This window comes from Salarias fasciatus, chromosome 10, assembly GCF_902148845.1.
Source record: "Salarias fasciatus chromosome 10, fSalaFa1.1, whole genome shotgun sequence".
NCBI classification, from domain to species: domain Eukaryota; kingdom Metazoa; phylum Chordata; class Actinopteri; order Blenniiformes; family Blenniidae; genus Salarias; species Salarias fasciatus.
This window is the reverse complement of record NC_043754.1, coordinates 27,185,825-27,208,932: the sequence shown is the minus strand read 5'-3', so window position 1 is coordinate 27,208,932 and position 23,108 is coordinate 27,185,825. Positions and strand designations below refer to the sequence as shown.

At 54.4% G+C, this 23,108-nt stretch overlaps 2 protein-coding genes across 2 annotated transcripts; both read right to left on the bottom strand.

Moving 5' to 3' along the window:
• Positions 1–10,428: 10,428 nt before the first annotated feature.
• LOC115395182 (mitochondrial fission factor-like) lies at positions 10,429–18,807 on the bottom strand. Its single transcript, XM_030100602.1, has 8 exons — positions 18,734–18,807; positions 17,841–18,037; positions 17,660–17,775; positions 16,574–16,680; positions 15,253–15,426; positions 14,885–14,968; positions 13,289–13,358; positions 10,429–13,211 (listed from the first exon to the last, which is right to left on the bottom strand). Exons 2-8 carry the CDS (start codon positions 18,031–18,033, stop codon positions 13,080–13,082), a joined length of 876 nt encoding a protein of 291 aa, XP_029956462.1. The 5' UTR covers positions 18,034–18,037; positions 18,734–18,807; the 3' UTR covers positions 10,429–13,079.
• A 2,746-nt stretch (positions 18,808–21,553) lies between these two features.
• Positions 21,554–22,837, bottom strand: LOC115395018 (transmembrane gamma-carboxyglutamic acid protein 3-like). Its single transcript, XM_030100353.1, has 4 exons — positions 22,797–22,837; positions 22,562–22,722; positions 22,036–22,479; positions 21,554–21,616 (listed from the first exon to the last, which is right to left on the bottom strand). The coding sequence occupies exons 1-4, from the start codon at positions 22,804–22,806 to the stop codon at positions 21,554–21,556; spliced, it is 678 nt and encodes a 225-aa protein (XP_029956213.1). The 5' UTR covers positions 22,807–22,837.
• Positions 22,838–23,108: the final 271 nt, after the last annotated feature.

Genomic DNA, 23,108 nt, shown 5'->3' with positions numbered 1-23,108 from the left:
TGACTGGGCAGAGTCTTCAAGAGGATGTGCTACCAGAAGTTTTTGAAAATAGTGTTCAGCCTGCCGCTTGCCTCAGAGAGAGGGACAGGTATGGGCTTAGTTCTAGTTCCAGGTCTGTTGTGGTTCATGGTAATGATGCAGAGAGGGCCGCTATACGCTCCGTTAGCTGGGATGTAAAGGCTTTAAATGGACCTGTCAGAAGAGACCGTTTTCTATCAGCTTAAGTTGCTAAAATGTGACGTTGCATTTCTCCAGGAAACCCACCTGCAGGTTAAAGATCAAGTCAGGCTCAGAAAAGGATGGGTGGGTGATATTTTTCATTCTAATCTTAATTTTAAAACATGTGGAACTGCCATATTGATTCATAAGAAAATCCAGTTTAATGCAAACACTGTCATCTGGGATCCACAAGGAAGATTTATAGTGGTCTCTGGGCTTCTCTGGGGTTTTGGTTAACATTTACATGATGAGAAGTTCATGAAGAAAATAATCTCATTGATTCCAGATTTGAATTCACAACTATTGATTTTTGCTGGAGATTTAAACTGTGTCATGAATCCAACATTAGATCGCTCTAATCCTAAATCCATTAACCTTTCCAAAAAAGCCAAGCTACTCTCAGATGACATGGACCAGGTAGAAGTGTTGACCCGGGGCGTTTTTATATCCGCAGAGTAAGTCCTTTTCTTGTTGTCGTCTGTACGCCACTCATATAGCAGAATAGATTATTTCTTTATTGACCAGTCTCTGCTGCCCTCTGTGACAAAAGCTGAATATTCAGCTATAGCTGAACCAGGCCGCGCCCTGTATTGTTAGATGTTGCATTCCCTCTTTATCGTTCAGAACGCCCCTTTTGGAAGTTAGACGGAGGTCTCCTGGCTGATGAGGCTTTTTGTGAAATGATATCCCAGAAAACTGAAGACTTTATTGAATTCAACAAGAAGGATAACGTTTCCCCTTCCGTCCTCGGGGAAACACGAGAAGCCGTTATCAGAGGTGAGATGATAGCATCCTCTGCTACGGTCAATACATTGAAAAGAAGTAAACAAGAAGACCTCATTAAATCACTGTCTGTCTCCCCGGAGCTCTTTCAAAGAAACAGTGTAGTCTGCTTTCAACTGAGAAGACGGAGGACTCCTGTTAAAACCACGGGGCTACGTCTATGAACATGGTGATACAGCTGGCCGACTGCTCGCTCACCAACTCAGGTGCCGTTCAGTCGCTCAACAGATCCCTCAAATTCAGACAGATAATGGTGAACTAACTACCGGCCCAGAAGAGATTAATGAAATGTTTTATTCAAATGTCTATACATCAGAGATGCCGAGGGACAGAACAGCCATGGAACATTTCTTCAAGCTTCAGGCTCCTTCTATAAGCATTTCACACAGAACTGAGACCACTAAAACATACAGAAATCATAAATGCAATAAAGGCAATGCAAAGTGGCAAAACGCCTGGCCCTGATGGGTACCCCATACAGTTTTTTACAAAGTTCTCTCCTAAATTATCTAATCTCTTCCTTGATATGTTTACCGATTCTTCATCCCACGGGTCACTACACTGACCGAAGCATCAGTCGCTCTCTTGCTTAAACCAGGCAAAACCACACAGAATGTCGCTGATATCGACCTATTTCCCCCTTCTAAATAGTGATGTGAAGATCGTAGCCAGAGCCCTTGCCTTACGCCTAGAAACTACAATGCATGATGTAATCTCTCCCGACCAGACTGGTTTTATTTCGGGGCGTCATCCATTCACAAACATTCGCCAGCTTTTAAACGTTACTCACTCGCCCGGGTCGAGTGTGGCCCCCGAGGTGGTTATTTCAATGGACGCAGAAAAAGCATTGACAGGATAGAACGGGAATATCTATTTGCATGTTTAAAAAAGTTTGGTTTCAGGTCTAACTTCACTTCATGGATTAAACTTCTATATACTTCACCTAAAGCCTCTGTAATTACAATGGTAAGCATTCACAGTATTTCCAATTGCCAAGGGGAGCCGCCAGGGATGCCCTATCAGCCCGTTACTATTTGCCGGGCCACAGAGCCTTCAGCCAAGACCCTCAAATCACTCCCACCACTAAACGGGATTCACAGGGCGGGGAAGGAGTGCAGAGTAGCTCTGTATGCTGATGACTTACTGATGTATGTTACGGACCCCGTTTCAAGCACTCCTCATATCATCAGAACTCTAAATACATTTGGTATGTTTTCTGGATATCAATTGAACTTTAGTAAAAGTAAATGTTACCCCCTCAACAATCTGGCTCTCCAAATACAGGATAATACCCTACCGTTCTGAATGGCTAGAGAAGGTTTTAAATACCTGGGCATAAAAATTACAAGAAACATGCAAGAGCTCTATCAAAATCTTTCTTTAAATCTATTGATAAAGTCCTTATTTCATTTCTATGGGATGGGAAGACACCCAGAGCACGGCGAGAACTACTACAGAGGCCTAAAATGCAAGGAGGCGCAACTCTTCCAAATCTCTGTTACTATTACTGGGCCTCAAACTTTCAAAAGATGATCTATTGGCTTCATTCCCCTGATCCACACTGGTGTCACTGAAGCTGCATGTTGTCTTTCAACATCGCTCAGGGGTCACTTCCAGCCCCCCTCTCTATCTCACCATATACTAAGAATCCAATTCTTATGAATACCCTGAGAACATGGAATCAATGCAGGCAGAACTTATACACAATAACCACCTTTTTTCTCCAGCTAGATTAGACCCGGAATTTATTCATTGGCAAAGACGCGGCATTTGCAAATTTAAAGACATTTATATAAACAAGATCTTTGCAAACTTTGAAGACTTATCAATAAAATGTCCCTTCCTCGATCCAGTCTATTTCAATACTTTCAAGTTCGCCACTTCCTCCAGCATCACGACCCCAACTTTCCACATGTCATCAATTTCTGGCTTAGATGATTTGTTTGAAAACCTTCTTAACCTTAAAAGACTAATTTCAAGAATTAATAACTATTTCACTGCTTTTTAAAACACAGCCCTTGAAAAAATCAGGGCAGAAAGATGGATGAATGGGGGGGGGGGGGGGGGGGGGGGTCTGGAGGAAGTCATGTGGGACAGAGCTCTACAGAGAGTGAATAACAGCACCTCCTGCGCCAAACTAAACATAATACAATTCAAGATTTTGCATTGTCTTCATTTCTCTAAAGCAAGATTGGCTGAAATCGACCCCAATATAGATGCAAACTGTGACAGATGTCAAAACACTCCTGCAGACTGAACCCATAGGTTTTGGTCATGCCCTGCCCTGACAGCATACTGGTCGACATTTTTAAAACACTGTCAGAGGCACTTAATATTTCTCTCCAACACAGTGCAGCAATGGCTATATTTGGTATCACAGGTAGTAGTCATTCTACAAGGAGGGAAAGACATGAAGGTATCACTGCTTTTACAACGCAGCTGGCAAGGAGAGGAATATTATTACACTAGAAGTCTAAAAACCCGCCTAACGTGTCTCTGTGGTTTAGCGACCTAAAGCAATTCACGCAATTAGAGAAAATAAAATACACTATCAGGGGATCCAGGGACAAATTCTTCTCTGTATGGGGTCCAGTGTTAACATTTCTGAGTCAACTCAAAACCGTGCCCAGCTAATAGCCCTCGTACACTAGCATTGGTTTTATTAGCTCATGTAAACCACAGTGCTCAGTACACAGCTTCAGTTATGCATGTGTTCTCCCTCCTCCCCTTCTTTCTTCCCCCTTTTTTTTTTGGTTTGGTTGTGTCTATTTTTTTTCGGTTGATGTCTTATATGTTCTTGAAGGGATGCGGGTGTGGGGACGGGGGGAAACATGAGCTTTATTCTGAGGGATGTCTTTACAACTCTTATATGTACGCGTCTTGTGATACTGCCGCCATGCAATGTGATTTTGATGCTCAATAAAAAAAGAAAATATTAAAAAAAAAAGAGCAAACGTGAAACGGTGTGCAGAGCAAAAAGAAGAGCTGACACACAGGTAAATGCACACATGTAAAGTGGCTCTGTGCTACATGGGTGGCTGGGGGGAGCTGGAGGCAGCTGGGGGGGTCATCAGGCCGGGAGAGGGGTGGTGGTGGGGCAATGGCTTGTGGGTAGAAGCTGTTTCTGAGTCTGTTTGTGTGGCTTTTGATAGTCCGGTATCTTTTTCCCGAGGGGAGGGGGGAGACAGACGTGTTCACAGGCTCGGGAACAGCTTTTTGAAAAGACTGGGGCTCCGTCACCATGGAGACAGCAGAAGTACTGCTCTTGTCCCTGGTCCTGCTCCTGCTCTTGTCCCTGGTCCTGGTCCTGGCCCTGCTCTTGTCCCTGGTCCTGCTCCTGCTCTTGTCCCTGGTCCTAGTCCTGGTCCCCACAGCTGCAGCAACCAGTAGTTCAGCTCACAGAACACTGAGATCCATGTTTTCCTCCAGAGTCTCCACACCTTACGAACATCTGTCTCACTGGAAAGGCGGGGTACAGGCAGTGTACAGGCGGGGTACAGGCGGGGTACAGGCAGGGTACAGGCGGGGTACAGGCGGGGTACAGGCGGGGTACAAGCGGGGTACAGGCGGGGTACAGGCAGGGTACAGGCAGGGTACAGGCGGGGTACAGGCAAGGTACAGGCGGTGTTCAGGCGGGGTACAGACAGGGTACAGGCGGGGCACAGGCAGAGTACAGGTGGGGCACAGGCGGGGTACAGGCAGAGTACAGGCGGGGTACACGCAGGGTACAGGCAGTGTTCAGGCGGGGTACAGGCAGGGTACACGCAGGGTACATGCAGGGTACAGGCAGTGTTCAGGCGGGGTACAGGCAGGGTACACGCAGGGTACAGGCAGTGTTCAGGCAGGCTACACGCAGGGTACAGGCAGTGTTCAGGCGGGGTACAGGCGGTGTTCAGGCGGGGTACAGGCGGTGTTCAGGCAGGCTACACGCAGGGTACAGGCAGGGTACAGGCGGGGTACAGGCAGGGTACAGGCAGAGTACAGGCGGGGTACAGGCAGAGTACAGGCGGGGTACAGGCAGAGTACAGGCAGAGTACAGGCGGAGTACAGGCGGAGTACAGGCGGGGTACAGGCGGAGTACAGGCAGTGTTCAGGCGGGGTACAGGCAGGGTACAGGCAGAGTACAGGCGGGGTACAGGTGGGGTACAGCAGTGTTCAGGCGGGTTACAGGCAGGGTACAGGCAGAGTACAGGCGGGGTACAGGTGGGGTACAGGCGGATACAGGCGGGGTACAGGCGGGGTACAGGCAGTGTTCAGGCGGTGGAGGGGAGTCCTCCTGATGTTCATCACACAGCGTCGGGGTGATGGGAAGAGGTGTTGGTGTTGCTGGTTGTGAAAACAGTCCCGTTGAGACAGACTAACACAAAGCATCAGTTTCAGAGTAGGGGTGGGGGGAGGGGGTGCTTTAGAACGGGGGGGGGGGGGGGGGGGGGTTCTGCTTTTGAAGGGGCAAGTCACAGTTAAGTCTCCCGGAAATGAATGTATGTCAGTGTAATGCCCCGTGGAAACACTACACTGTGTGGGGGTGGGTCGCAGTGTGTGTGTGTGTGTGTGTGTGTGTGTGTGTGTGTGTGTGTGTGTGTGTGTGTGTGTGTGTGTGTGGTGTCTCTTGACGCAGGAAGGTCACCACTAAGCCCCTAAATGTGCCTCTCTGCCTGCGAGACTAATGCGTGTGGAATTCCTTTTAAAAACCCGCTACTTCATCATTTGACGCGTTTCCACGCGAATCTGTGCGCGTGAGGATAGAACTGCCAGAGTTTCCCAGACGGCTGGAGACTTCTGCTCACATCGGCTTCGGTTAATTACACCAAATTGGCAGATGACTGAATTTAAAGCGCGGTTTTGGAGAGAGTCCACGGCGATTGGAGCCGCGCGGCAGGGTGTCTTCAGGCGCGGAGCAGCGACAGCAGCCAGTTGTAAAAGTTGCTCTGAGCCTCTTCTCCGCGCAGCGACACGAGTCTGAGAGCAGCCGAAAGAAAGAAGAGGTCTCATAAAGCTCTTCTTATTCGCCGCATTTCTTCCCATATTGGCATTTTCCAGATGGAGGAGAAAAACCTTAAACATCGATTCTTTTGAAGGCAGTTCTGCGTCGGGGATCGGAGCCCAGAGCGGCTGGTTCGGGGCTCCGGCAGGCCGACAGGACGCGTCCTGCTCGGGGAGGATTAGACCCCCCCCCCCCCCCCCCCCCCCCCCCCCACACCACCCGGCACACCGCCCGTCATTCCGCTTTCTCAACTCCTCGGCGCCCGCAGGTGAAGCGGGTCTGAGGCGGGGGGGGCGGGGGGGGGGCACCGCTCGCCACGCAGACAGTCGATGAGCCGCGGACCGGACGCGGGTCTGCGGGACGAGCCCCGCACTGGAGCCGCGGGAAGCAGCTGCGGGGGAACAGCTGGGGGAGAGGAGGCGGGGTACGGCGGGGGGGCAGCCTGCCTGCGGGGTCCCTACCTTCTCGTCGAGGCGGATGATCCGCTCCATCTTTCCGTCGTCCCGCAGCAGCTCCCGCAGCTCCGCGGTGCTCAGAGCTCGGTAGCCGTCCGGGCAGCAGCCCGCCTCGGCCGGCTGGGACATCTTCTCCGGGAAGAACGCGCCTGGAGACGGTCTGGAGAGCCCGGGTCCGCCGCACCGCCGTCACATCTCGCGCACATTGGAATGCCGAGAGCGCGCGAGGCGTCAATCAGCCAATCAGGACACTTCCGGGGGCCCCTTCACAATAATGGCACATCTCGGAACCGGGGAGTTTTCGGTTTTAGAAAATAGCGCGTCCTGATGAGAGCTTCGGGGTCTCGCTGTTTCCAGGGTCAGCCGGTCTTCATCTGGACCGCGTCCCTCCAGTTTCTTCACACGCCTGTTCAGTGGAGACTGTTTACAGGCCGTTAACCTTCCTGGCCGCCAAGTAAACCCGAAAACCCGAGAGCAGCGTCTCCTGTCTGCTCACCTGCTGCCCGGAAACCAGACCTGCCTCAGGGTAAAGGCGCGTGCGCGCGTGTGTGCGCGCGTGTTTTCCTATCCTTGTGGGGGCCAAATGTCCCCAAAAGGATAGGAAAACCTGGAACGATGTGCCTTGTGGGACCTTTTTCCGGTCCTAATGAGGGGAAACAGTGTTTTCTTGACCATGTTGTTGTTACTGAAAAAAATAAAAGGTCAAAAACATTTCTTTAGGGTTCGGCTGTGTGGTGGTCTGGGTCAGGGTCAGGGTAAGGGTCAGGGTTAGGGGCTAGGAAAGGCATTATGTCAATGAGTGTCCTCACAAGGATAGAAATACAAACCTGTGTGTGTGTGTGTGTGTGTGTGTGTGTGTGTGCGTTCTCGTATTTCTATCCTTGTTGGGGCCAAATGTCCCCACAAGGATAGCAAAACGTGGAACGACGTGCCTTGTGGGACCTTTTTCCGGTCCTAAGTAGGAGAAACAGTGTTTTCTTGACCATGTTGTTGTTACTGAAAAAAGTAAAAGTGCAAAAACATTTCTTTAGGGTTAGGCTTTGTTGTGGTGTGGGTTAGGGTTAGGGTAAGGGTCAGGGTTAGGGGCTAGACATGAATGGGAGTCAATGGACGGTCCCCACGAGGATAGAAATACGAGACTGTGCGTGTGTGTGTGTGTGTGTGTGTGTGTGTGTGTGTGTGTGTGTGTGTGTGTGTGTGTGCGTGTGTGTGTGTGTGTGTGTGTGTGTGAAAGAAAGGCAGCCCTGATCCTCTGAAGCACATCCAAGCCCTGTTTCTGAAACTATGGGAAGAAGAGGAGATCCCTGCACAGCTTAGGGACGCCTTGATTGTCTCCATCTTTAAAAAGGGGGACAAGGCTGACTGCGGGAATTACCGTGGCATCTCTCTCCTGTCCTCCGTTGGAAAGCCCTTGCTCAGGTCTTGGCCAATAGACTCACCCCCCTGTCAGAGAGCACTCTTCCCGAGTCCCAGAGTGGATTTCGCCCAAGTAGAGGCACCACAGACATGATCTTCATTGCTCGCCAACTGCAAGAAAAATGCCAGGAACAAAATCTACCACTATACATGGCCTTCATAGAGCCCACGAAAGCCTTCGACTCAGTAAATCGTCAGGCCCTTTGGCTGGTCCTGGCAAAGACTGGCTGCCCAGAAAAATACTTTCAGGTACTGAGACTGCTGCATGACAACATGTCTGTCACTGTACTCAGTGGCAGTGGAGACGAAACAGAACCCTTCAGAGTTGACACGGGAGTCCAACAGGGATGTGTCATCGCCCCAACACTATTCTCCATCTAGGTTGCTGCTATCCTCCATCTCACAAGCCAACATCTGCCCCCGGGGGTCAAAATTATGTATTGAACCGACGGCCAACTTCTCAACATCAATCGATTCAGAGCTAAAGGTCAAACCTCCACCATATCCACCATGGAGCTGCAGCATGCAGACCATAATGCTCCGTAGCCTCTCAGAAGAGGACCTTCAGAGCATCCTGTATGCTTTTGCCAGAGCATACAAACAGCTCGGTCTGGCCGTCAATATAAAAAAGGCTAAAATACTCCACCAACCACCACCGAGCTGCAGCCCGCTCGCCACGTCTCCAAACATCTGCATTGATAACATCCGACTGGAAAATGTGGACCACCTCCCACACCTCGGCAGCCTCGTCTCATCGAAGGCTGTCATTGATGATGAAGTACACCGCCGCCTCAGCAGGGCCAGCGGGGCCTTCTCAAGACTAAGGAGGAGAGTCTCCAAGTGAATACTAAAGTCCTGGTCTATAAAGCAGTGCTGCTCCCCGCTCTCTTGTATGGATCAGAAGCCTGGACCGCATACAGCAGGTACCTGAAGGCACTTGAGGCACACCGTCAGAGACGCCTCCGAAAACTCCTCAGGATTCGCTGGGAGGACAGACGCACCAACATCAGCGTCCTGGAGGAGGCGAACATCCCCACCATCACTGCCACCACTGCCCAGAACCAGCTCGGACGGATCGGCCATGTTGTCCGAACGCCTGACTCCCGCCTCCCAAAACAAGTCCTGTACCCCCAGCGAGCTGCAGGGAGGCGGGCTCCGGGAGGCCAGAAGAAGAGATTCAAGGACAAGATGGAAACAAACCTAAAGAAGGGCCACAAAGACCTGAAAGCTTGGGAAGACACGGCAACCCACAGGGCGACCTGGAGGAATATTGTCCCTGAGGGCGTCGCACAGCACAGTGCTGACCTCCATCATGCTGCACAAGACCACCGCAGACTCAGGAAGGAGAGAGCAACCACCACACAGGCCCCCCCAAACCCACCACCACCGCATCCCCCTGCCCCCAAACCCACCACCACCGCATCCCCCTGCCCCCAAACCCACCACCACCGCATCCCCCTGCCTCCAAACCCACCACCACCGCATCCCCCTGCCTCCAAACCCACTACCACCGCATCCCCCTGCCCCCAAACCCACCACCACCGCATCCCCCTGCCCCCAAACCCACCACCACCGCATCCCCCTGCCCCCAAACCCACTACCACCGCATCCCCCTGCCTCCAAACCCACTACCACCGCATCCCCCTGCCCCCAGACCCACCACCACCGCATCCCCCTGCCCCCAAACCCACCACCACCGCATCCCCCTGCCCCCAGACCCATCACCACCGCATCCCCCTGCCCCCAAACCCACCACCACCGCATCCCCCTGCCTCCAAACCCACTACCACCGCATCCCCCTGCCCCCAAACCCACCACCACCGCATCCCCCTGCCCCCAGACCCATCACCACCGCATCCCCCTGCCCCCAAACCCACCACCACCGCATCCCCCTGCCTCCAAACCCACCACCACCGCATCCCCCTGCCTCCAAACCCACTACCACCGCATCCCCCTGCCCCCAAACCCACCACCACCGCATCCCCCCGCCCCCACACCCATCACCACCGCATCCCCCTGCCCCCAAACCCACCACCACCGCATCCCCCTGCCTCCAAACCCACCACCACCGCATCCCCCTGCCCCCAGACCCACTACCACCGCATCCCCCTGCCTCCAAACCCACTACCACCGCATCCCCCTGCCCACATTTCAGCAGAATAATCAGGTCCAGAATCGGCCTCTTTGCCCACCTGAAGACCCACAAGAGCCAAGAGGGAGGACAGTCATACTGGACTACGAGTGACCGCCGATGATGATGATGATGGTGTGTGTGTGTGTGTGTGTGTGTGTGTGTGGACAGACCTTACTGGAACTGGCACTTAACCAAAGTGATGTAAAAAATAAAAACACACTACTGAAATGGACTACAGTATAACAGACAGCATCATTTTGTCTGAACTGTCTCCTGAAAATACGAAAATCGTCCTATTTCAGGACTCCAGCTTTAGGAGTGAACAGTCCCACATCATTCTGACTCCACTTTTTAACAGCTAAAACCAGATAAAATAAATAAAATAAAATGATTAAATAAAATAAAGCAGCTGAAACATGCTTTTCCACTGTCGGCTTTTATTTTGGCGGGGTGTCTGAGAACAAGTGGAGGTGTGGTATTGGAGGGGATTGAAACAGGTGGAGGTCTTAACAGTTTTGTTGTGTAGATGGTTGGATGGAGTGTGAGGTGTAGCCTGTCTGATGGAGCTTGGTCCCTGGAGACAGAGGAAGTCGTCCCAGGAGACAGAGGAAGTGGTGTCTTTTTTTTTTTTTAAGACAAAAAACAGTACTAACAAACAAAACATTTAGACAGACACACACCGTTTACCTGTCATTACATTCAGAAGTCTCAGCTCTGCCGCCAGGGGAGGCCTTATTAAACAAAAATAACAACGTTCACAGGAAAATAGAAAAAACAACAATAAGCTACCGGAGCAGGGATTTACTGATCCATCAGATTGGTGCAGAATTTCTCCATTAGAGCCGTCGTCTTTACAGCCTTTAAGTTGTCAGAGTTAGCGAAGTATTTTATGCAAAGTTTTAACTCTTCTAGAAAGTGGTTCCAGTTCGATTTCTTCTCTGCCCATTTCATTTAGTGGATATGAAATCTCCCCAGCAGTATCATCAGCTGGTTAACAGGCGTGTTTCCTTACTCTGGTGGAAGTGGGTGTTGAACAGATTGAGGATCTCCTGGAGGCGGACGGTTCCTTTGGTTCTATTTGACAAAAAAACTGCAGCTTTAGTCCAGAAAGTTTGACTGAAGCTCCGCTGAGAGAAGAGCTGTTGGATTGTTTCATCTCCTTTGCACAGAAACAGCAGCTGGAGTCTGTGTTTAACTTAAATCTTTGCAATGTTTTTTTAGCTGCATGATATTATGAAGGATTTTAAAGGTTATTTCTTTGATTTTGTTCTTGATGCAGACCTTCTCTCCAGCCTCCAGGCCTGGTTCCAGCTGTTCCACCGGATCTGGAGCTCCAGCAGGATGCTGCTGCAGCTCCACCTGTGGGTCGAATATCGTTTCTGATTAATTAGTTTGAACATTTATTTATACATTTATTTATATCCATTTATTAATATCTGATGTTAAACTTTCTGAGTTTGTGGGTTGAATTTGGATCCTTTTAACAGATTAATCCCGCCTTTTGGAATCCCTGAAAAAATAATGTTATGTTCTGTTCGTGGAAGTGAGATTTTGTACTTCATGATTAACAGGAAGTGGTCCCAGGAGACACAGGAAGTGGTGTCTGGAGACACAGGAAGTGGTCCCAGGCTGCAGCGGCTGAAGATGTTCTGGTCTTCAGACCCCCATCAGCCCCCTGTGACGCTCCAGGAGAGACCGCTCTGAATATCACTGACCTTTGACCTCAGGCCACACTCAGTCAGTCCACACTGGAAGTATGGTTCCTGCTGGGAGATGCTGCCCCCTGCTGGAGCTTCAGCTTCTCAGCACCATGAGGCAGAGAAACCACTGGACCAGGCTCTCCATCTGCTCCCAGTGAGCCCCGAGGACAGAGCAGAGGTCACGCCCGACCGGAGGAACACGCTCCTCTCACTGCTGTTGACCTCCTGACCCCTGACCTGACAAAGGAAAACCACACAGGGGAGTGTGTGTGTGTGTGTGTGTGTGTGTGTGTGTGTGTGTGTGTGTGTGCTGAACCCCCAATATCCAAACGTTTTGCTCAAAATGTAACATTTTATAAACAGCAGCAGTTTATCCGGCAGTGGCTCAGGTAGAACATGGGTCCTTCTGCTCATGGATTAACGACGGATTGCTTCACTGCTCAGAGCAGCTTCACACAGCGAACTGCTCCCAGGCCTGCTCCCTGACTCCCGGTGCATGCTGGGAAAACTGCCAGGACTGTGGCGTTTCAGTCTCAATCAATCCATTAAGGTTCTGCTCATCAGACAAAAACGACTTCTCACTCCTGATAAACACTCTAAACTTTACACTCCTGATAAACACTCTAAACTTTACACTGCTGATAAATACGCTCTAAACTTTACACTGCTGATAAACACTCTAAACTTTACACTGCTGATAAACACTCTAAACTTTACACTGCTGATAAATACGCTTTAAACTTTACACTTCTGATAAACACTCTAAACTTTTCACTGCTGATAAATACACTCTAAACTTCACTCTCTAAACTTCACACTCCTGATAAACACTCTAAAAGTGGAAAAACGGTGTCTTCATGATCTGAACCTGCTTCAAGAGTTGAATAAAGGATCCGTGTCGATGGCAAAAAGACGAAAAGAGCAAAATCAGCTCAATGAAGTGAAAAATAATGAAATGAGACTGAGATGCTGAGACAAACCCGAGTCCTGAGTCCAAACTGAACGTGTCCAATGTCCACCTGAAAGCAGCTGCAGGTCTGGAGACTGGAGCTCCAACTGTCTCCGCCAGGGTGGAGACTGACGGTGGACAATGTCTGTCCAGAGAGGACGCAGCGGCAGCACCTCAGTTCTCATGGGCAAAGCGTCGGACGGCTCTCGGGGCTTGACAGAGAACAGCGGAACGTTCTGCACAGCTCCCTCAGGGGACGGCAGGTCTGAGTCCCTCCCAGTGGGACAGCAGCCTGATCAGAGCCGACGGCTGTGGCATGGGCTCCGGGCCACGGTCCGTCAGGTCCATGGGGTCAAAGGTCACCATGGAGGCAAGAGTCACGGGAGGCGGTCAGGTCAGGAGCCCAGCTCAGAGCGTCCCTCCGCCCTCCCCGGGCCGGCTATCTGCGAGTCCAGAGCCAGGCGTTGAGCAGCAGGGCCGACAGCAGCAGGGAGGACAGCAGCAGCTCAGTACTCCTCTGCTCCACACTGTGGCGCTCCAGAGCCGCCAGACGGCGACTCATCTTCAGCACCTGGACACACAGGAGGGGGGGTGAGGAAGGGGTGGGAGGGAGTGGGGGGGTCGTTGGGGTCAGGAGTTCCCACTGACCTGTCTCCTCAGGATGATGAACTCCACAGCAGCTCCTCCCTCCTCCTCTGGGCTCCAGCTCTCCATCGTCCTACACACACACACACACACACACACACACACACACACACACACACACACACACACACACACACACACACACACACACACACACACACACACACACACACACACACACACACACACACACACACACACACACACACACACACACACACAGTTGTGAAGCCTGGACTAAACGACCCTGCAAGACACTGAAGCTGGTCTCACACTGCTCCACTTCCTCAATGCCTGAGCTTTTCAAGTTAAAAGCATTGCTGAGCGGCTCTGACAGCTTTACAAAGTAAGAGACAACAATGTAGACGCCCGTCCCCAATGAACGACAAACATCAACATGAGAAACACAGAGCAACACGACCAGAGCAACACTAACAAAGACCTCTGTAAGGAGAACAAACAGCCGCTCTGTTACAACAAACAGCCGCTCTGTTAGAACAAACAGCCGCTCTGTTAGAACAAACAGCCGCTCTGTTACAACAAACAGCCGCTCTGTTACAACAAACAGCCGCTCTGTTACAACAAACAGCCGCTCTGTTACAACAAACAGCCGCTCTGTTACAACAAACAGCCGCTCTGTTAGGACAAACAGCCGCTCTGTTAGGACAAACAGCCGCTCTGTTACAACAAACAGCCGCTCTGTTACAACAAACAGCCGCTCTGTTACAACAAACAGCCGCTCTGTTACAACAAACAGCCGCTCTATTAGGACAAACAGCCGCTCTGTTGGAACAAACAGCCGCTCTGTTACGACAAACAGCCGCTCTGTTAGAACAAACAGCCGCTCTGTTAGGACAAACAGCCGCTCTGTTACAACAAACAGCCGCTCTGTTACAACAAACAGCCGCTCTGTTACAACAAACAGTCGCTCTGTTACAACAAACAGCCGCTCTGTTACAACAAACAGCCGCTCTGTTAGAACAAACAGCCGCTCTGTTACAACAAACAGCTGCTCTGTTAGGACAAACAGCCGCTCTGTTACAACAAACAGCCGCTCTGTTACAACAAACAGCCGCTCTGTTACAACAAACAGCCGCTCTGTTACAACAAACAGCCGCTCTGTTAGGACAAACAGCCGCTCTGTTACAACAAACAGCCGCTCTGTTACAACAAACAGCCGCTCTGTTACAACAAACAGCCGCTCTGTTACAACAAACAGCCGCTCTGTTAGAACAAACAGTCGCTCTGTTACAACAAACAGCCGCTCTGTTAGAACAAACAGCCGCTCTGTTAGGACAAACAGCCGCTCTGTTAGAACAAACAGCCGCTCTGTTACAACAAACAGCCGCTCTGTTACAACAAACAGCCGCTCTGTTAGAACAAACAGCCGCTCTGTTACAACAAACAGCCGCTCTGTTACAACAAACAGCCGCTCTGTTAGGACAAACAGCCGCTCTGTTAGGACAAACAGCCGCTCTGTTACAACAAACAGCCGCTCTGTTACAACAAACAGCCGCTCTGTTACAACAAACAGCCGCTCTGTTAGGACAAACAGCCGCTCTGTTAGAACAAACAGCCGCTCTGTGTGAGGACAGTCACCTGGTCTCACTGTTGTCCACGAGTCCTGAAGCTGGGACTGGGCTCAGCACTCCTGCTGCTGGGGGCGGAGCCTGAGCGCTAGATCTACACTTAGAAAGACACAGAAAGAAGCTGAAGTCTGTCTGATACTGGGAGGAGACAGAGGAACTGAAGTCGATCTGACACAGCCAGGCTCAGAACCGTGGCGCCGGGCCTCGGGCTGGTCTGGGACTCAGAACCCGTGGCGCCGGGCCTCGGGCTGGTCTGGGGCTCAGAACCGTGGCGCCGGGCCTCGGGCTGGTCTGGGGCTCAGAACCATGGCGCCGGGCCTCGGGCTGGTCTGGGACCTGCTGGTTCTGGTGCAGGCTGTAGGTGGAGGAGGCTCACACCTGCTGTACTTGTGGCTGACTGCCTGCAGGAGGCGCTGTGATGCCTGCTGGCCCAGCTGCCGGGCCGTCTGCAGCATGAGCTGTGGAGACAGGAGGCAGGGGCCGGGGGCGGGGCTGGGGGCGGGGCCGGGGGGCACTGCAGGGCGCCGACCAGGAGGGGGTCCTGCATCCGGGCTGGAGGCGGGGAGGAGAGCAGAGGGAGAATAAACCAGATACAGAGTCAACGACGGAGCAGAGGAAGCAGAGCGGCGTGGAACCATGAACGTTCCCCGAAGAACCCAGAAGACAGAGAAGAGCAGTAACGTCTGAAACCAAAGACTGTCCACAGGTGGAGGTCCAGGTGGTCCGGGAGGACCAGGAGGTTCTAAATCTCCTGAAGTGAAGCTGTCCCGTCTCGTTGAGCCTCAGTTAAAGCCCCTCCCCCACTGGTCAACAAACCGGTTTGAACCTGCTACACCCGGCTCCTCACGGCAGTGGGGAAGGGTTTAATCGGCATTTCGACCCGGGTCGATCGACCCTGCAATCGACCCGGGTTTAATCAGCCGGGCTTCTACGGGCTTTAGTGGGAGGGACACGCCCAGGAATTTACGTGATCAACATCGACGCAGCGCGGCTACGTTAGCGCGCTAGCTGCTGTTTCTGGACACAGCGTCAGATTTCCCTCAGGACGAGCCAGTAGGCAGGACCGCGAGACCAGAGAGCTTCTCTGATCCAGGAAGAGGAGGTCCGTCTACAGCTAACGGGGACGGTGCTCCGCTGCATTGTTTACTTTTGCTGTGGTCCGTCGCGCTGATGATGTCATCAACATGCGACACCATCAGGCGGGAAAACGCAGCCTGCAGACGCTTCAGACCGGGGTCTGCAGGCAGAGGGCAGGATTCAGTGCCGACTGTTAGCGGGTCGACCCGTTTCAGTGGGAGAGAGTCACAGAACGCAGCGTCTTCCCAAACCCCAGAACCCAGAAGACCAGTCCAGCAGGACCGGGGGCGTTACTGAGGAACAAGAACTCTGAGACCCCAAGGAGGACGAGACGAGACGACGACGCTCACGAAGGGCGCGACGCTTCACTGACGCTGGACAGAGCGGGTCCAGAGGGGGCGGAGTCTCACAGGACAGTCTGCTCCGCCCAGAAACACAGCAGAGGGGCCGAGGCAGGCAGCAGGGGGCGCTGTGCCGAGACAGCGCAACAGGACAATACCCGACGGTCTGGGAGGTCTCTGCTGGACCCACTGAGGAACCCCACAGTGCCCCCCCCCCCATCTGGGACAGGCAGGGGTCCAGAGCAGGGTCACAGAAGGTCACAGAAGGGAGCAGGACTTACCAGCTGGACGGGGGTCTGGGCACCGTCAGGGCCTGTTTCAGATGGGTGGGGGTACCGGGGGGGGTCCGGCCGAAGCTCTGGTCACTGTACGATCTGCGGATGGGGCTCTGCCACACAGGAAACCAGGGTGAGACTGGAGAGGGCCAGAGTCCCGGGTCAGAGTCCCGGGTCAGAGTCCCCGGTCAGAGTCCCCGGTCAGAGTCCCGGGTCAGAGTCCCCGGTCAGAGTCTCGGGTCAGAGTCCTCGGTCAGAGTCTCGGGTCAGAGTCCCCGGTCAGAGTCTCGGGTCAGAGTCCCGGGTCAGAGTCCCCGGTCAGAGTCCCGGGTCAGAGTCCCCAGTCAGAGTCCCGGGTCAGAGTCCCGGGTCAGAGTCCCCAGTCAGAGTCCCGGGTCAGAGTCCTCGGTCAGAGTCTCGGGTCAGAGTCCCCGGTCAGAGTCCCCGGTCAGAGTCCCCGGTCAGAGTCCCCGGTCAGAGTCCCCGGTCAGAGTCCCGGGTCAGAGTCCCCGGTCAGAGTCCCCGGTCAGAGTCCCCGGTCAGAGTCCCCGGTCAGAGTCCCCGGTCAGAGTCTCGGGTCAGAGTCCCCGGTCAGAGTCCCGGGTCAGAGTCCCCGGTCAGAGTCCCGGGTCAGAGTCCCCGGTCAGAGTCCCCGGTCAGAGTCCCCGGTCAGAGTCCCCGGTCAGAGTCTCGGGTCAGAGTCCCCGGTCAGAGTCCCGGGTCAGAGTCCCCGGTCAGAGTCTCGGGTCAGAGTCCCCGGTCAGAGTCCCCGGTCAGAGTCCCCGGTCAGAGTCCCCGGTCAGAGTCCCGGGTCAGAGTCCCCGGTCAGAGTCCCCGGTCAGAGTCCCCGGTCAGAGTCCCCGGTCAGAGTCTCGGGTCAGAGTCCCCGGTCAGAGTCCCGGGTCAGAGTCCCCGGTCAGAGTCTCGGGTCAGAGTCCCCGGTCAGAGTCCCCGGTCAGAGTCTCGGGTCAGAGTCCCCGGTCAGAGTCTCGGGTCAGAGTCCCCGGTCAGAGTCCCGGGTCAGAGTCCCGGGTCAGAGTCCCGGGTCAGAGTCCCGGGAGCTGTGCTGGTCCCCCAGAGGGCGGCTGGTACCTGGAGTCCGTCCCTGTGCAGCGCCTCCACACACACGTTCTCCCAGCAGGGCTCCAGACCCAGAGGGACCCCGGACGCCGGTCTGAACAGCGGTCTGGGGCTCATGTCGGGGGTGTCTGCGGCACAGAGAGCATCCGGTCAGCGGGACACCGGGCGGGCCGTCCGGACGGGGGACACCGACCTGCGTACGTCAGCCGGTCGGGGATGTGCATGGCGTACGCGGGAGGAACCCTCCTCCCGGCCCCGCCCCCCTCCTCCTCGGACTGCCGTGGACCCGGTCCCGCCTCGGGCCCCGGACCCACGCTGAGACGCTCCGGGACCCGCATGTTGATGTTGATGGACTCCATGAAGGCCGGATCAGGGAACTGAGCCATCTCCCTGTGAACACACACACACACACACACACACACACACACACACACACACACACTGGTGTGGATAAAGTCCTTTCACTTGGCTACTTTAGTTCGATGAGGAGCTCTATGACACTAAAGGTTAAAGGTTAAAGGTTCCATCAGGTCAACATGTGAAACCAGGACAGAGGAGTTCACACTGACAGATCCTCTTAATACCTAATCCACACACACACACACACACACACACACACACACACACACACGAGTACGGCAGAGAGTGTCTTGGTGTGACTAAGGTTCTGGCTGGTCCACCTTGAGAACATGTCTCATATTGTGACTGTCGTTCAGCGCTGACCTCTGACCTCTGACCTCTACACTGGCCAGGGACACACCACTGCACTGCAGCCTGGCCAGCCTGTCGCAGGTCACTGGACTGAGAGACACAGTGTGTGTCTCCAACTGTCTCAGTGTGTGTCTGTGTGTCTCAGAGTGTGTGTGTGTGTGTGTGTGTGTGTGTGTGTGTGTGTGTGTGTGTGTGTGCGTGTGTCTCAGTGTGTGTGTGTGTGTGTGTCTGAGAGTGTGTGTGTGTGTGTGTGTGTGTGTCTCAGAGTGTCTGTGTGTGTGTCTCAGAGTGTCTGTGTGTGTGTCTCAGTGTGTGTCTCAGAGTGTCTGTGTGTGTGCCTCAGTGTGTGTATGTGTGTGTGTGTGTGTCACAGACCTTGCGGAGCCGCAGTGACCGGCAGTCTCCCTCCGCGGATCAACAGGTGGCCATCTTTCTTCTTCTTCTGCTCTGTGACGTCACAGGCATTCACCGGAAGTTGTGTCGCCCTTCAGGAAGTGGCCGCCCCGTTTTCCAGTTTCAAAATAAATCAAGCGCCAACCTCCGCTCATAAAACATGAAGATAATGCGGAAGTGCAAAAAAGCTGTAATTCCGGGGTTATTCCAGCAGGGGGCGATGATGCTGGTTTCAAAAAGAGCCCCGGTCTCATTGGAACTCATTCAAAAATGCCGATTTTCAGAGTGAAAATAAACATATAAAGCGCCCGGTTTCAGAACATATCCTGGTCTCTGTCACTAGTTTCTACAACCTGCTGCTTCACCAGACTCTGATTTTCACATAAATCATCTGTTGATTTTATATTACGAGTTAAAGTTTTGCATAAACCGCCCTATCACAGCGCCTCCTCTGCCCACGTGATACGGTCACGTGACAGGCGGGACCAATCATATTTAAATCCGGTTTCAAAAATTCAATGTGGAGACGTCCTGCTGGACTCGCTGAAGTCTTCAGAGCGGCGGTTGGGAACTCTATGGGTGACGTCATGAAAGGTCTGTCCATGTATATACAATCTATGGTTGGTATTAAAAGACCGAAAACCAAGGCTTTAGCGGGTGTGAGTCCCTCTGAGCAGTCCCTCTAATGGACGACTCTGTAAATGAGCGGCGGGACGAACCCGTCAGTCATTAACGACTCAAGAGGGATAAATTAAACCTGCTGAGGACAACAAACTTCTGAATTTAGAGGAAGAAGAGAAATTAAGTATGAAAAGGAGGAAGACTGCTGTCAGTCCAGACCAGAACAGACCAGAACAGACCCACCAGGACCCTGATGAGGGACCGCAGTGGATCCAGAACAGACCCACCAGGACCCTGATGAGGGACCGCAGTGGATCCAGAACAGACCCACCAGGACCCTGATGAGGGACCGCAGTGGATCCAGAACAGACCCACCAGGACCCTGATGAGGGACCGCAGTGGATCCAGAACAGACCCACCAGGACCCTGATGAAGGACCGCAGTAGATCCAGAACAGATCCACCAGGACCCTGAAATCCCTCCCTGGCTCCCTGACCCCAGAGTCTCAGGATGGGTTGTGGTGTGGGTGGTTCTCGTGGTTCTCACAGTTCTCCGGCTCTGGAGGTTCTTGTGTCCACAGGTGAGAGGACTGGTCGTTCTACAGAAGGCCGCCAGGTCTCAAGATGGCCGACGGCGTCCCAACTCCCAGAAACCTCCAGGAGGCGACAGGCGCGGGGCCTTCCGCCGCCTGCAGGGGGCAGCAGCTCTGCTTCGGCTCAAACCTCCCATGATTCCACTGGACCGTGAGAACCCGCTTCCTGCTGCCACTGAGACGACTGGACCTCTGGACGGAAAGACAGACGGCGGCGCTGAGACAGATTCATTGTTTTATTTGGTTTAGAAACACAAGACGTCTCTGGGGATGTGGTCCAACGAAGAACCGCGAGACCCGGCGGCAGCAAGGCAGAGGACCGCCCTGGCAGGAGATAAGACACTGGTGGACAGTCTCACAAGGACAGACAGCACTTCAGCTGAGTGGACAGCTGAGGGGACGGAGTGGACCCCGGAGTGGACCCCGGGTCTGGGTCTGCAGGAACAGGGCTCGTCCTCTTTCTGACGTCTTCTCTTGCTTTCAGGTCTCCGGCCGTCCACTTGTCCCCAGCTCTGAAGGGACGGTGCAGCAGGACAGGACGTCCTCGGCTGATGCCACGGGACGAGGAGCTTCTGTCCAGGAGACGCCTGTCTGAGTCTACCAATGAGGACATGAGGTGTGGACATGTCTCCGTGTCTCCAGCTCCATACTTGTGACAAAGACCAGGGCCTGACCTATAGAGCCCTGATGTCCCCACATTTCATTCATGAGTTCATCTGCACACCCAAATTGGTGCCAGGGGGCGGAGTTAGGGGGGTTGTGGGCGGGGTCGGCCACCGTCACGCAGAATTTCAAAGGTAAGGCCCCCGGTCCTGTTTGAAGACCAACAAAGAACCAAAACCTAGATCAGTCCGAGCAGACCCAGAGCAGACCACCACCAGCCACACCGTGTGAGTGTGAGAGTGTGTGAGTGTGTGTGTGAGAGTGTGAGTGTGTGTGTGTGAGTGTGTGAGTGTGTGTGTGTGTGTGTGTGTGAGTGTGTGTGTGTGTGTGTGTGTGTGAGTGTGAGTGTGTGTGTGAGAGTGTGTGTGTGTGTGTGTGAGTGTGAGTGTGTGAGTGTGTGAGTGTGTGTGTGTGTGTGTGTGAGTGTGTGAGTGTGTGAGTGTGTGTGAGTGTGTGTGAGTGTGTGAGTGTGAGTGTGTGTGTGAGTGTGTGTGTGTGAGTGTGAGAGTGTGAGTGTGAGTGTGAGTCTGTGTGTGTGTGTGAGTGTGTGAGTGTGTGTGTGAGTGTGTGTGTGTGAGTGTGAGTGTGAGTGTGTGTGTGTGTGTGTGTGTGTGTGTGAGTGTGAGTGTGTGTGTGTGTGTGTGTGTGTGTGTGTGTGTTTGTAGACTCTTCATGACAGAGCCAGGCGGCAGTGAAACATCTGAAGAATTCCAGCAGACAGGTCAGAGGTCGGAGGTCAGAGGTCAGACCAGAGGTGGGAGATTGGAGCCTGATGAAGTCATCTCCATGCCATGTTTTTGCTCTGACCATGTCTCACACCAGGTGAATCTAACCAGCCCTGCTCCTCAGCTGCTCTGTGGTACATGGTGAGGGCAGAAACACGGCATGGAGATGACTTCATCAGGCTCCAACCTCCCACCTCAGGGTCAGAGGTCACACTCCCTCAGGGGCGACAGATCTGGTCCAGCCCAGGTCGTCTGCAGTGACCCCTGCAGCAGACCGGTCCGACACACCCGGTCTGTAAGGCACAGGTTCCACCGTACACACACCTGAAACACACACCTTACACACCCTCCTCCTCCTCCTCCTCAGTTCTTCCTCTTCTGTCTCTGAAGAACAAACTGATGAACAAGAACATCCAGCAGTCCAGCAGTCTGTGTGCAGGTGGAGGTGGTGTGTGTGTGTGTGTGTGTGTGTGTGTGTGCAGGTGGAGGTGGTGTGTGTGTGTGCGTGTGTGTGCAGTGTGAGCTCAGCTCAGGAATGTTGTGAAATATGTGACCGGATGAATCCTGAGTGGAGCTCAGATCAGAGAGTCTATTCCCGGTCCCGGTCCCGGTCCCGGTCCCGGTCCCAGTCCTGGTCCTGGTCCTGGTCCCGGTCCCGGTCCCGGTCCCGGTCCCGGCCTCACGATGTGGTGGTACAGGGGCGGGGGCTCGCTCTCGTCCCCGCTGCTGTCCAGGTGGGCCGTCGCCTCCTCGTAGGACGGAGGGGGCGTGGCCCCGGACAGGCGCGACGCCTCCGAGGCGGCGTCCCGGACGTACAGGGCGCCGGCGTTCTGCCGCCGGGAGCCCGGCGCCGCCCCGGGGGGCGGGGCCTCGCCGTGGCCGGGGGCGGCCGGGACGCGCGGCAGGGCGCGGGCGCCGCGGCCGCCGGCCAGGTAGCGGTTGTGGGCGTAGGCGGGCCGGCGCCGCGTGGCTTTGTGCAGCTGACACCTCCACAGCAGGAAGAGGCCGACGGCGAGCAGCAGGGCCACGCCCACCAGCGGCGCCGCCAGGTGCAGGCTGTCGGCCCGCTCCGACCCGCCGCCGCCGCCGCTCACCGTGTACACACTGCGGGATTTCCAGAACTCCATCTGGGAGGAAGAAGACACCTGACCTGAAGACCTGTGTGTGTGTGTGTGTGTGTGTGTGTGTGTGTGCGCGTGTGAGCCTCACCGTGCGCTCCTTGCTCTCCAGCACCTCCCGGGCCTCCTCGAAGCTGCAGCTCTCCTCCACACACTCCCTCTCCAGGCTGCCGGGACGCAGCTCCTCCAGGGCGCCGTTGGCCCGGGGGACGCGCCGCAGGACGGAGTGGGCGTCCTCCTCGTCCAGGAAGGCTGGGCGACAGAGGCGGGTTCCGGGTCAGAGGTCGGCGGGCCCGAGTCGGCCAATCAGAGGACAGGGTGCTCACCTGCAGCCATGCTGGACTCTACTCCGCCCGGAGCCCCACCCAGACCTGGAGACACAGCAGCAGCTCAGCACCGAGACCTGACTCCACAGAGCCCCCCCGGGTCCAGGGCCCCCACCCCCACCGGGTCCAGGGCCCCCCACCCCCACCGGGTCCAGGGCCCCCACCCTGCACCGGGTCCACACCCCCCCACCCCCACCGGGTCCAGGGCCCCCACCCTGCACCGGGTCCACACCCCCCCACCCCCACCGGGTCCAGGGCCCCCACCCCCCCCCCCCGGGTCCAGGGCCCCCCACCCCCACCGGGTCCAGGGCC